The 14,660-nt window shown below is 35.3% G+C and overlaps 1 protein-coding gene across 1 annotated transcript in view; it reads right to left on the bottom strand.

Moving 5' to 3' along the window:
• The window catches only part of CCDC171 (coiled-coil domain containing 171), a 161,251-nt gene that overhangs the window by 45,913 nt on the left and 100,678 nt on the right, over positions 1-14,660 (bottom strand). Inside the window, exons 22-23 of the mRNA XM_077790231.1 lie at positions 13,283-13,337; positions 1,369-1,500 (exon numbers count right to left, since the gene is read on the bottom strand). Of these exons, the coding sequence (XP_077646357.1) occupies positions 1,369-1,500; positions 13,283-13,337 (187 nt within the window). The remainder of the gene's footprint in view (positions 1-1,368; positions 1,501-13,282; positions 13,338-14,660) is intronic.

The raw sequence follows: 14,660 nt of genomic DNA, 5'->3' as shown, positions 1-14,660 counted from the left end.
TGCAACTTTTTATACATCTGTTTCTGTTTTTAGAAATAATGACAGAACAGACTATCTTGGAAATGCTTCTGCAATCATTGGAAGATCAGAAATGTATGAAAGTTGGGATGAGATAAAAAAAACAAAAATAGGTATCACCAAACAGGCTTCTGAATTAGAAAAGTGGTATTTAAAAGCTGGTGATTTCTGTGACAGCTTCGTAGAATAAAGTTGCACCTGTGGAACATTTTTGCCACTTTAGAAGAAGAGGAAGCATTTGCAGCCCAACCTTTGCCAGAGATGTACAGCTGTGCTTTCTAAAGTGCACAGGAATCTCACGGTGTTACGTATTGCTCCTTTATTATGGAAACATGATAATACACAATTTAAATATTTTTCATATTGAAAAACATGCATGCAAAAGGGCAACAGTGAGAAATTTCCAGCTTAGCATCTGCCTTTCTTGAATGTTTGGTTTTGTGACACTGTTCCTGCAATTATATACTGCATCTAGAACTGAAAATCTACAATAAATTTTAAAAGGTTACTACAGAAAAGTATACACATTGTGCAATATTTGCATTCCCTCATATCCTTGCACTTTGCTTGACTGCCTTTACTCTCTCTGATTCAGATAGAAGAGCACAATGAAAGAAATAAGTCCTCACTCTGCCTTTTGTTCTCTCACTGGGAAAACAAAATATTCTGCTTTTAACGATAATGTAATCTGTGCAGCTATAAAGACTAAGGCATAGTTTATATAGAAGACACAACAAACTTAGAAACAATACAAAGGCATTGCACAGAATCCGTTTTCACAACTGAAGACGTGTATATTGTCAGTTATTTCTCTTCCCCAGTTTCCTCCCAATAAAATTACTATTTTGAAACACATAAGTATTTAAACCTACATAAACAAAACAGCTCCTGCACTGAAGTATTCCAAATAGCAGATTCTTCTAAATTATGAGTTATAAAGATCACTGTTAATTCTAAAACTTAAATATGAAAAAATATGATACTGACCACGTAGCAACATAGAAAGCTTGGGGTTTTTTTTTCCCTGCTTATAATTTCTACTTGTCTTGCTTAAATTTCATAGAGGAAAGGGGAGTGGGATAGAGTAATATTAATTTTCAAATATAGAATTTGTGTTTTTCCATGGTCATATCCCTGTCAGTTATTTAATATTATACCTGCAAAATTAAAAGTTCACATAATCTCTGAAATACCACATCTAACAGTATATATGAAAATTATTTCTCTTTCAACTGTTGACTACATTTGTTTTGATGCATTTTTCTTCTCCACACATTCAGAGTAGTCTAGCTTCTTGTTCTCAGTTGCAAAAAAATGAAAACAAGAAACAGGATTATTTTAGACTCTAACCTGAAATGCTGCAGCCTCTGGCCTGCCCTTCAGCCTTTCCTCTGAAAAGGTCTCCAGGTGCAGTTTGGGTAGCTCCAGGGTGAAGTCATTCGTGGCTGCTGCAGTACACAGCAGCAAAGCCTGATCTCTGACCTAAAGGGAAAAAAACAGCATCAATGGTAATTCCCCTTCAGACACATTAACTGGGATGAACTGGGTCCCCTTGAGCCCACTGAGTGGACTTGCATTGATCGCTGGACCTGAAATCCATGAATAAATTTAGGACTAATTGATTTTTCGTTGCAAATAAATCTCTAATTCAGAGTGCTGGGAGAGAATGTTAAGAAGAAAAAGCATCTTCCCCTGGTCTGAAATGAGAAGAAAAGACACTAAGGGCTCTGTAGCCCAGCTGGTGTATCCATTTCACAGATCTGTCGCCGGTAAAAACCTCGTAAGAAACGAAACAGTAATTTTACTTGTAACTGAAAAAAACAGGAGCTGTGAAATTAAAAAGTTCATGTGATCACATCAATGAGAAGCTGGCATGTGAGATCTGCCTACTCTGGTATCAGTCCTCCAGAACAAGTCTCATTAAGAAACAACTCAGCCAAAAGTCAGAATAAAATGAATAATCCACAAATAAAGCAAAACGAACTAAGCTGTAGCTTTCCAATTAAGGGGGGGGAAGAGGGAGGAAGGGAGGCATGCAGGTTTTTGCGGGCTGGGCAGGGCGGGAGGCACTGGCCGCTCGCCGGCGCAGCGCGGCTCGGGCAGGCCGCGCTCGGCCCAGCGCCCTTGGCGCGCAGCGCCACCTGCCGGCCGCGCGGCGGCGCCGCCCGCGCTTTGTGCTCGGGCGCGGAACTCTGCAGAGGCGCGGCGCTGCCCTGCCTATCGCGACATGTCGTGCGCCCGCCTGGCAGCGCGGACAGGCCGTCTCACGCACCTAATGCGTGCTTCCCACCGGCAGACACACGCCATATGATGCCGCACATCCATTTTTCATTCTATTTAATACAAAATTTACAATGTCCACCTCCAGGAGGTCCCAGTCGTCAGATGATGTTCTTACACAGACAGACAGACATACAAATATATGTTAGTACAAACGAACAGATTAAATCCATTCGTTTGTCATACACTGCATCTGTTGAGGAGCAATAGTACATACTGCAAAAATAGTTTACTAAAACATATACTGGGTATATTCTAAATACACACAAATCAATAGATAAACATTTACTAAGTACTATTTAATAAATTCCAGGGTTTTTTAGAGGCTGCCTTGCCTGAGAGAATGCACTGAACATGAATTAAAACATAAATATATTCATTTTATGTCCCAGATTACTTTTCTGTAACCACTTACAAAATTAGATTCTTGTAAAATGTTGATTATGTGTGAACAGATTTCAAATAATAGCAGAGCCTTTGAAATCTGCTCTGATTGAAAGAAGCATGTGCAAATCTACTGATACAAAGAAGAAGAGATTTTATTTTATTCGTTTCTCTGTTCTATGGGAATAGGGAGTCCTACATTTCCCAAGTTGACCTAAAGAATTCCTGTCAATACCTGTGGCTGCCAAACATATGCACTATGATGCAATTTTTATAACAGGAAAGGTCCTCTACACATTTTTTTGCACACATAGTGCACTAGGTTCAGGATATACAGTCCTATGGAACAAACATACTCTCTAGAGTGTTCTGTCAGCATGTGTAATTCTGGTCAGATGTTAACCTTGTTGAATATAACAAAATACATTGCTTTAAATACACACGCATGCACACACGCACACACACACGCACACACTTAATTTACATTTTTATAGCTTATATACACAGCAACTTTTCAGTGTCTTTGCTGCCAGTATGCACACAGATAAAAGAAAACATTAATGTGGATTAAGGTACTAAGAATTTATCAACATCAAACCACCAGTGTTTTGCCTTCTACCCTTCTGAACCGTAGTCAATAGATCTAAATATTTTACTGCACCCTGGCCAATTCATTGTTTGATGTTTAAAAACTCAAACAGAATCAAAGAAAATTTATTAAATTTCAGCCCCCAAATGAGATACTATTAGCTTTGAAAGTCAAGTTTAACTGCGATATTGATGATTCTCTTTTTTCTGTGACAAAATTCACAAGGGAAATCCCTATGTCAAAGTACAAAAGCAGATTGCTAATACTAGGGGGAAAAAAACAATGTATAAGCAATGTAGGTATAATATATACACAATACAGACAGTAGAAGTCCTTTTAACCCTATTAGTTTCAAACTCTCTATTTCAGTATTGAGGTCTGACACTCACTGAACAATAAAATATAAACCCCATTTTTAAAATGGCTGCACTGTGGTATACAAATGCAATTAATATCACTACATCACAAAGTATGTATTAGCTTGTTAAACATTATGATTTTTGATATGAGGATTCACAATTAAAAAAACAAAACAAATACTTTTTTGTGTTTGTAAATACTTAGATTGTAGAGACTACATCTCTTTATCAGTATGCATACTGAGGAACTGAAAATTAATATGGACTTTTCCTTTTGAAAAATATTCATGAGGGTTCAGGGAAAATTGTAAGAACAAAAGACTGGGTGTATGCTGTACAAATATCACAATATTGTTTCACTAGAAGTGAAAACATTCCAAGCTGCCTACCTATTGAAGGACTGGAAAGCCGTATTGGCCATGGCAGTATGGACTCATGTAGGAGAGACCAGATCTGTATGAAATCTTAGTAAAGAATTAACTTAATAACTTCTGTCTGTTGGCTTTTTGAGATCCAGATACAAAACAACAGGAGTTGGGAAACTATTTCCTCATTCTCTAATGCAGTAAAAACTCACAAATTTACATTACAGAACCAAGAGGCAAAGATAAAATGTGTAATTTAATTTCTTTTTTAAAAGAGGGTATTTTGGAAGCTCAACAGGCAAAAGAACCATCCTATGCAGCTAAGCTGCATTGAATTAAATTGCAATTTTCAGAGCTTTTTTTCTATTTAATGACTCTTTTTTCTTACAAATGAAATCTAAAGCAAGACCATTTGTCTTAAAAGTCTTCTGAGGCTAGAGAGCTTTATGTTAATCTAAAACACCTAATCAGCTAATCAGACTTATTGCAATGATTAAAAATGTCTAAATATAGTTTCACTTCCCTATATTCTAAAATTAATATGGAGGAAAATTATATAAATTTTTATTTATCCATTGTTAGTGAAGCTTTAGCTGAGACTGTGAAAAGTTTCAAGAGTGATTTTATATGGAGTATAGTTAAGTGTCGTGACAGCATGCTTCTAAATATGATCATTGCATTTTTCAGTTTAGACATATATAAATACTATATAAAAACAGGCAAAATCACAAATCCACACTCTACCAAAATACTCATAGCATTTTAAAATAAAGGAGAAGAGTGATTTATGACAGTGTTTAACTTTTCAATTAATTAGGAGAGCAACAAAGAAGACAACACTATAGCCACTCAATTTAAAATCAATGAAGTACTCATTAATTCAGATCAAAGCTGAAACTGAATAATAAACTGAAGTTACACTATTGACCAAACCAAGGTGTAGAATTTGATGGACTAATTCTACATGTCCAAAAATGTATTTTAAAATTTTCTGCTGCTCAGGTAGTTAATAGTTTTGTCTACACTCCACTCCGGTGCTTACTTTGGTTTTTCTATGTACAGTTTGATGTGGTATATCCAGTTATGCCAGTAGAGACATTATACTAAATGCTAGGAAGTTGTAAATGGTATTAGAATGTGGTCAGCCCTTCCTAATATTTTTCCCAGTTGCTATCTGAGTGGTACAACAAACATGAGATTTTAGTTTTTGTTTTGTTCCTAATTCAGTGCTTTCTTATGGTGAAAATAAAATCAAATTATTTCTGGATATAAACTTAAAATATAAGCTATATATGAGAACATTTTATAAGTTCAAAGTTCACCAACTCTACATTAAAAATACTTTTTTTGGTAATTAAAAATAAATTTTTCTTTCATTTCTAGTACTTTTAAAATAACATATCATCTACAATTTAAAGAGCAGAACAAGATTCACAGTGATTAGGTGATAAGCAAATGGAAAAGAGTTATGTAATCTGTTTGTCTCTGAACACAATATTGCTGATATAACAGAAGCTGCAAATACAGAAATCATTCTAAAAGAGTACAAGCAACATGGTTTCTACCATGCTGCTATGTTTTCTGCCCATGACATGCAACAGACAAAAATTAGTTGAGAACTTTTTAAAGTTGAAGAAAGCAGTTTGAATGCAAATCTTAGTCTTAACCAGTCTTGCAAGTATGTGGCTGATTTAGCTGTGTAGTGTCCATACCTCCAGGGCAGCATGTAGAGTGGGGGCCATATTACATATGTTTAAAAAACACACACACATACTAGACATATCCTTTGCCAAGGGAAGCATTTTAACAGAAATAACTTACTCAGTAACTGCTTTGAATGGGGTAGTCTTTTTTATAGTGTTATACAAATGATCATGAAACTAAGAAGAATAATACTTTATACATTGTTGGATAGAATTAAACCTTCATGAACACTTCCTATTTTTTTCATACTTAGTATGAATTGATAAAGTTTTCTTACTCTATATTAAAAATACAAATGAATACACAGGAAGGAAGTTGCACCAACAATAATACTGAATAGTCTTGATAACAGTAGTTCTTCAAGTAAGCTGCTGATACAGATTATTTTCCTCATTATACATTCATATACTTTGGGCTCTCCAGAAAACAGTGATTAATCTAAGCGTTATCCATTTAAGGGAATACAGACACCAAATTATTTGCAGCAGGATTTGGCACAAGTAATATCCAAAGAAGTACCTCCCACAGCACCCTTAAACATATATCTTAACCACCATATCTTAAACTGAAGGCACTTTAAATCAAGTCCCTAAAAACTGGAAAATTATAGACACAATTAGAGAGACCATGAGGTGGGGAATGGTATTTGGAACCGAATTAGTCAACTGAACTGCAAAAACATCCATCAAACCTTTCTTATTTTTCCCCCAAGAGGGATAAAAACCAAACTACACCAAAGCACAATGTTTTTTGCTTAGACAAGAGTTTCTTATATGACAGAAAGGGAAACAGTTGAATGGATACTTGTTACATGGCCATTAGTTAGGTTTGTGTCATCATTAAAAGCCATCAGATCATTGCAATTCATATATCAAAAGAAGAAATACATCCTCAAAATCAAGGGTCTGACTTCTGTTGACAGTGGAGGTTTAAATAGCATTTTGACATACCTTAGTGTAGGTAGCCATACATTATTATAGGTATTATTATATTATTATTATTATTATTATATTATTATTATTATTATATATTATAGGTAGCCAATTATTATACCAAATATTTACCTCAACAGAATAACTACTGAAAATTTCTGTATTGGCATAGTGATTCAGTGATCCTTTCTGATTACAGCCATACAAATTTGTATTTAATTACAAAACAAGCAATTTCACAGATGGTTTCCAAGAGAGCATTAATTACTGAATAACAGTATTTGTGTAAAGGAGATATGTCTCTTAATACTGATGTTTTGGGTGTGTTTGGCTTTTTTTTCCTTCTTTTTTCTTTTTTGTTTTTTTTCCTTCCTTCAAGACTAGTCAAGATTATGGAAATTAATTTTCAGAGCAGACTACCATCCCAGGCTTACCTATAAGATTAATTCAAGCCTTCTCATATTACTCCATACACACCCTACATGGTCTGTTGAATAAGAATTTGATCCAGAGTTGGGTTTTGCAAATGTTGACCACAGCACCTAAGCTTCTCTACAGCTGCAAGATACTCACTATAATACATACCCTATGAAAAGATTTCAGTGACCTTGGGCTGAAAATGAACCTATGTCTGGAGAGAATATAGTTAATGTATTCAATAATTCCACAATTCTCCAAACAACAATTTATCCTCACTGAAGATAAACTATATACAGTATTCAGTCTTTAAAAAAAAACCTCACAAAAATACAAAAACCCCACCTCAACCAACAAGCAAACAATCCCCCCAAAATAAAAACAAAAAACCAACAAAGAAAACCAAAAGATAAAGACAAATGCGTCCTGAAATTAGTTACTTAGATATGTCCAAACTGAAAACAGTTAAGTACATGGATATGACTTTCGGCAATGTCTTATCTTTACTTTGTGAAGGTTTTTAAATCCCTCTTGAGCTGGAGTACCATTTTTAGCTTGGCTAGGTCAGAATGACACTGAACAATATGAGTGATGACACACCAGACAGCTATATGGACAGAGTTGTCATCAGCAAGCCAGCTGTGCTAACACCTGTATGTCCTGCACAACTGATCTTTAGGAACACGGATCAAGAAAGTCAGATTGCTAGGAGGCGGAAACAAAAGTCATTCATCAAACACTGAAATAAAGAAGCACTCATCTGAGATGGAAGAGGAGAAAAAAATTAATATTTTTTACTGCATTTTTTTTCTTACCACAGAGAAATAATAGTTGGTTTCCTACTGAAAACTTCTTATAGAAGTTATTTAGAATTTTAACAATCTAACTGGGTTTTCTTTGTGATTTTTTTGCATGTACACATACTTGCTGTTTCAATAGGCTTATGATAGGATTGTTGAGAACAATCCAGGACCACAGTAACGGACAGACTTTGAGTACACACACACAAGCAGGCTTCACACTTGATATTAATGTTTACAGAAAAACAAAAAAAACAGCTTGGGAGTTTCATTAGGTTAGGCAAAAAAAAAAAAAAAAAAAAAGTTAGGATCTCTAAAATGAGGGCTTTTAAATAATTATTGAGAAAACTGAATAATATGATGGACTATAGATTCCAGTTAACTGACAGAAATGAGTCAGGTCATATCTACTGGAGTCTGACTGAGATAGCTAACTTAAGTCTCATAACTGTTTTCTTCTTCCAGGACTTGATTAATTTGTGGTCTTATTGCTGCAACTAACAATTATTGCCACTTATACTGAGTGGTTTTTTTTCCCATGTAGTCACTTGTATATTATCTTAGACCTATTGTAAACTAATTCCTTGCAGGCCATAAAACTGTCATCATAAGGAAATGCATTTGATTGCTATGGGTCACATCAGAAATAACAATCTACTGCTACAATCTTACCAATTCTCAAGTATTCAATGGCCCTACCCTATCTCCAACTGTATTATAAAACTCTATTATATGTGCTGCATTAAAAGAACCCAAACCATTAAATTAGATACAGAAAAATAGTTCTGTCTTTTTTTTTTTTTTTTTTTAATATATTATGGGATGAATGATACAGTGTTCATATATTTTTCAACTGATAGAGTCATGGGACCCAGATCTCATAAACAGATTAGGGGCATTTCAGAGGAGACAACAGGGGTGGCAATGAAACAATAAAACACAACAGTGGATGGCTTTCAAGGCATGAGTGCTGACAAGTCTACATGGAAGTTGTTCTGCTAGCTAGCATATGAACCTTTCAATCAGCAGAAATGAAGTGCACTACAGAAATGGACGAAGACTAATTCTTCTGACCAAATGCCAGAAGGAAAGGAGTACACAGGATAGCTGCTTTGATCCCTGGCATGTCCCAAAGTGTCAGAATAAGTAGGTTGCTAATTGGTATTGGAAAAAACAGTGAGCATGTTGTATTTTATTAACCTGCTAAAACAGGCAAATCCTAAACAGCCATGACCAGGTGAAAACTATGATAGACTAAGCTTGTCAAGATTTTGATACTTAAGAATACAAGGAGAAAAAAACAATTTTCTGTCACTTTGAAGGCTAGCTCACTGGAATTATTTCTTATGGTGGTGTATAACATCGCCTAAATGTAGAGAACAGGGATTTAGGCAGGCTGAAAAGAAGGCAGCTATAGCAGTGAACCAGGTGCAGCCTAAGTGAGGACAAATGAGGGCAGGACAAAGTTGGTTGCAGACACTTCTGGTGTCAGACCCACCATAGGTCATAGCTAAGCCCCACAGCCCTGCTGGAAGCCCCTCTGTGAAAATGAATTTAAGAATGAGAAAAACCCACCACTCAGGAAGAGAAGGAGGGAACAAAAATAATGAACATCTAAGTCAGAGAAGTGAGGCAGAAATGCTTAAGGCACTGGATTAGGTATTTCCTCATAGCACAGAGAGAGGACTATTCTGGGGCATACCCACATCATATTGCATGAAGGAGCCTATTCCAGAGCAGGTCCAGGAAATCCTTCAAGATAGTTCCTGAAGGAATTAAAGTCCATGGAGAATCTACACTGAAGCAGATATTCTTGAAAGATGGCAGCCCACATGGAAAGCCCACAGTGATGCAGGGAAACAGCATGAGGATGTAGGAACAGAAAAGAGGAGTTGGTGTGCACTGACTGCAAACCGCTGTGCCTCACAGCATGAGCAGGGCAGTCATAAGTGAAGCTGAGACTAAAAGGCAGGGTAATGCTAATTTCTAAATTGTTTCTATCTCTCCAAATCTACTTCAAAAAAGAAATTAAAATAGTTTCCCAAAGTAAGCTGGTTTATCTGTGATGATGAATATTATGCAATGTCTCTACCTAGATCTCAAGACATGAGCTTTCTCATCCTGTTTCATTCCCCTGCTCTCTTGAGGAGGACTGAGAGAGCATCTGGGTGGGCCTATGGCTGCTGGCCACGGTTAGCCCAAAAAAAGCATTCAAACTGAGAAGCAATAAAAGATTTTAGAAGAGATAGTGTAAAATTATTTCTTCCTCTGATGGGATTACAGGATCACAGAATATTCTGAGCTGGAAAGGACCCACGAAGATCATGAAGTCCACTCTTAAATAACAGGAATTGAACCCACAACCTTGGTATTACTACCATACCTAATAGATGATTAACTACACATGTTAAAGAATCTTGTCATAGAAATTAATAGATTTAATGTCTCTTATACCATTTATACAACCAGAATATTAAGAAATAAAGAAGAAATTAGTAATGGAATACAGTTTACCAGTAATGAATTACAGTTTCCCGTTTACAGCAAGCATAACAAGGGTTTATTATATAACAAAAATAACTTCAACTTTTTGAGGGGAAAGTGTTTCATGAAACAACTTATTTTTCATACATAAAAAAAGAACTGCCCATGGATTTTAAAGTAAGATACGTTCTTAAATTATTTTTCTTTTTATTAGAAGACATTTTAAGAAAACCCTTTATGTTTGAACTTCAAGTAGATGGAATTTCCTTGCATCACTCTTTCAGTAAAATTTTATTCATTTCTGTTTTTATTTTGCTATTACCTTCTAGTCATCTTCAGTATTTTGAGAATAAAACTGAACCAAACCATAATCCTTTTGAGGTCTCTGTTCTTGGTGATATTCTGTTTTGATTTTTTATATTTCTTAAAACATTCACTTCACATTTAGGTATTTGTCCATAATATTTAGATGGTATAAGATGAAGAAAGATCTCTTATTTGATCAGGAACTTCTGTGGAAATAATTCAGCTCCAGGAGTAGGATAAAGATAGCTAATATGACATGACTCAGGGTAAGACAAAAAATAACCTTCTAAAGAACTTCTTGTAATTTATGAAGGACATGAAACTAGTTGTTAAAAACATTTTCTCTCTTAGTATAGCCAGTGCTCACATTCTTCAACAGTTATGCTTCATAAATATTCATGAAGGTTAAAAAGGTAGCTCCACAATGGTCTTGAAAGAATCATTCTGGGCACAAGCATGCCCAAGCACTTTCTGTCAAAGTCAAATTTTGATACTAGATGTTCCATCCATCCAGTCACAGTGCAGAGCAGAAAGTAGTGTAAATGATCCCTGGTCTAGTGGTATATTAGAAGTATGCCAGAGATTGTTTCCCTCAGCTCTTTCTCTTACTTTTGTTTGCTGAATGTTACACCCCAGTATATCCAAAGGCAGATGATCTAGTATCTACACTTCTAACTTCTGGAATTCTTGTAGGGATAGAATATGGAGAGGAATGAGGCTACTTTAATGGATCAGAGTATACTGTCTTATCTTGAGTCTAGCTAAGATTACTAAGGATGTCTGGAAAATCCCTCTGAGATCTGTAAGTAAAAATTTAGCATTATGAATTAATAATACAGATCCTGAAGTGATATAGTGGAATTTTGTGGATATTTGCTCATGAATACATCAACACAGAAATATCAAAACCTTCAATTTCAAACTCAATTTCAAACAAAGTAAAGCTGTGGTTAGTAGCAGTACTTGTCCAACTTCAGTTGATTCTGAACTTTACCCATTTTCTTTTGATTTCTTTCTTAAAACAAAAGTAAATCCCAGAATTTCTAGTGGAGAAAGAAGGGTTTATGGTTCCTTTACTAGTACCTAATCCATTTCTTCATGTACTCATTTTTTACTGTGTGAGAAACCCTTTAAGACCAACAGTGTAAACTTTATAGTTTACACATATTCATTAATGCTAGGTAATTAGTTACCATTATGATGTAGGATTTACATTTCAGATACATCCAAAACAAAATCAATAATCTCTCTTTGTTTTTCTAGGAGAAATAGTATGTCAAATTTTGAATGATTTGCAATCAATTTTTTTAGTTCCTGCAGAAAGGAGCATCCTGACATTTCTAATTCTTATGTTTTCCTCATTCCTTAGGTTGACAAACCAGAAAGGATAAATTAATTGCTACTCACTAACGTGCTATGTGGGCCTACCAACTATGTACATCAAGAATTAAGAAGCAATATGGCAACTAAAATTTTCAGAAAAAATATGGCTGTTTCTCAATCAATTCACTGCATCAGGTTAATAAGTACCAAGAATGTGGCCTTCTCTATAGACTTTCCCCAAACACTCCAATCCTTCAATCCTTCAATTTAATGCACATAATGGCATTGCTTTCAAAACCAAAATGTAACCTTGCAATCTCAGACAATAAATTCTGAATGCCACAGACATGTATGTCTTACTGCAAAACACAACACTTTCTGCATGACATGAGATGTTAAGCTTAAAACAAGCCAGTACGAAACAGGTGGGGGCAAAAAAGCCAGACAGTCTGTACTAACAGTTTGCTGCAGCTGAAACACACAGTTTTAGGTTCTGTCACTTTCTTGAACATTAAAGGAAAGAAAGACTTTAAAAAATATCAGAAAATTAAATTAGTTCTGGTGAACACAGAAACTAAAATGAAGAATAGATTCCCATGTTGCTGTGACTTCAAGATGTGATAAGGGAAATTAACACTCCAAGGCAATAAAAACAGTTATTTTGCTTTGTGTTGCTCTAGACTAAAAACAGTTATAAAACAATCAACAACTAGAGCTACAGTTAAAACCAGTCCTTTTGCCTAAATAATTAATATACAAGCTTTACTGGACTTTCAAATAATGCTATACCAGGGCAAAACTGTGCAAGTAAAAGAGAACACTTAAGATTATTTATCAATTTGAAAATTGTCTTTAAAATATCATGAAAGTTTCTGACTACAGGTTGCATCTTACTGTCTTTTCCTTGTGTTTTATCATATATCAAAGACTAAAGTAGCATGCACAAAGCTGTATGTTTTATGGCTACCATGCATGTGACATCACCAGATGACTTCTGACTTACTCCATAGAAATTATCAGCTGTTTGGATGTTCAATTGTCTTCACTTGGTAACTAGAAATAGTGGTCTCAGTGATTAAGGGAAAAAAAGTGGATTTTGTAGAAAGTTTTGTAATAAGAAATAAGAAGTTTGTGTACTTCAAAATTGTATTTTATTTCACTAAAAATGAACATTTTTTTAGGATGAAAGAAGTTGAAGGTAGAAATAAACTCTAGGAAATGGAAGTCACCTTACAACTTCTCTCCTTCCCTGAGCAAAAGCAGTGGTAAAACTTTGATATGTTTAGAAATACAAATCAGAAGAATAACTTTAAATTCTTACCTTATGAAGAGTGTCATCCACAGCTTTCATATGACTAATGATCAATTCTCTGTCTCTATTACAAGACCAAAAAAAAAAAGAGGTAGATCACAGAACTGAAAACTCACCTGATTTAGAAATTAATTTTCTGCTACTTTTTAACTATTATGTTTTTACAAATAATTTTTGATAACTCAAAGTATTATGGTTTTGTCTCTCCTTTTTATATCCCCAATGCAAACCTTAAAAAATAGTTCATGTACCACACTATTTGGAATATTTCCATATGAAATTTTCTTCTATTGTGGACTATCAATTAAACTAGCTGTAATTATGGACATATTCATGAACAACTATAATTTTCTTGGAGAGTTTTAGATGTAAAAGGCATGTTGAATGGAGTCTTCTAGCAGGAAGAGAATACATTCTCTTACATTTCCAAAGTAGGCTTGGAGAATGAAACAATTCTCTAATGCCCTTTTGTAGATTAGGGCTTCAGTAAAAAAGACAGCTCTCATCAGCTAGGCTGTCATGAAAAACCTTGGCCTCAACTCATGATTGACAGAAATAGAACTGAAGTTGCATAATACCATATGACTAAAGAGAAAAGAGATCATGACCATAGGAAGTCAAATAGAATCCATGCCAGAAAAGCTAATAAACCTCAGCATTCCACGACTGTCTCTTATTTTGCCACCTATGTGTATATTTTGTTTGAGCTCTTACAATACCAGAATCCATAGAATCAGTATGATTTAGGTTGGAAAAGACCCTTAAGATCACTGAGTTCAATCATTATCCCAGCACTGCCCAGCCCACCACTAAACTGGTCTCCAAGGGCTGTATTTTTTAAATACCTCCAGATCTACAACTTCCCTGGGCAGTTTGTTCCAATGCTTGACAACCCTTTCAGGGGAGAATCTTTTCCTAATATCCAATATAAACCTCTGCTGGCACAACTGAGGCCATTTCCTCTTGTCTTAGCAGTTGTTACTTGGCGGAACAGTCCAAGCCCTATGTCACTACAACCTCCTTTCAGGTAGCTATAGAGAACAATAAGGTCTGCCCTCAGCTTCTTCTTCTTCAGTCAAAATCATGGCATTCTTCCCCACGGAATGATGGCTGCTTTCTCATTTCTTGATTCATACTATCTTAACAGAAATAAGAGGAAGGTGGCCAGAAGAGTAGAATTGGGTTTTACATTCCTAATAAAGCCACATAGACTTTTCTATATTCAGGATCTAGTCTTCTTTGGACTAGATTGACAGGGCACTTGGTTGCTGGCTGGGGTTAAACCACAACACAGAGAAATTACCAAAATAATAGTGTATTTTTGTCAGGTTCACTGTTTCAGACACTTTCATTAATATTGCTTTTTACTCAGGAGGACAGTGGAATG

This window comes from Lonchura striata, chromosome Z, assembly GCF_046129695.1.
Source record: "Lonchura striata isolate bLonStr1 chromosome Z, bLonStr1.mat, whole genome shotgun sequence".
Lineage (NCBI taxonomy): Eukaryota > Metazoa > Chordata > Aves > Passeriformes > Estrildidae > Lonchura > Lonchura striata.
The sequence above is the reverse complement of the archived record's forward strand: the minus strand, read 5'-3'. Positions and strand labels throughout refer to the sequence as shown.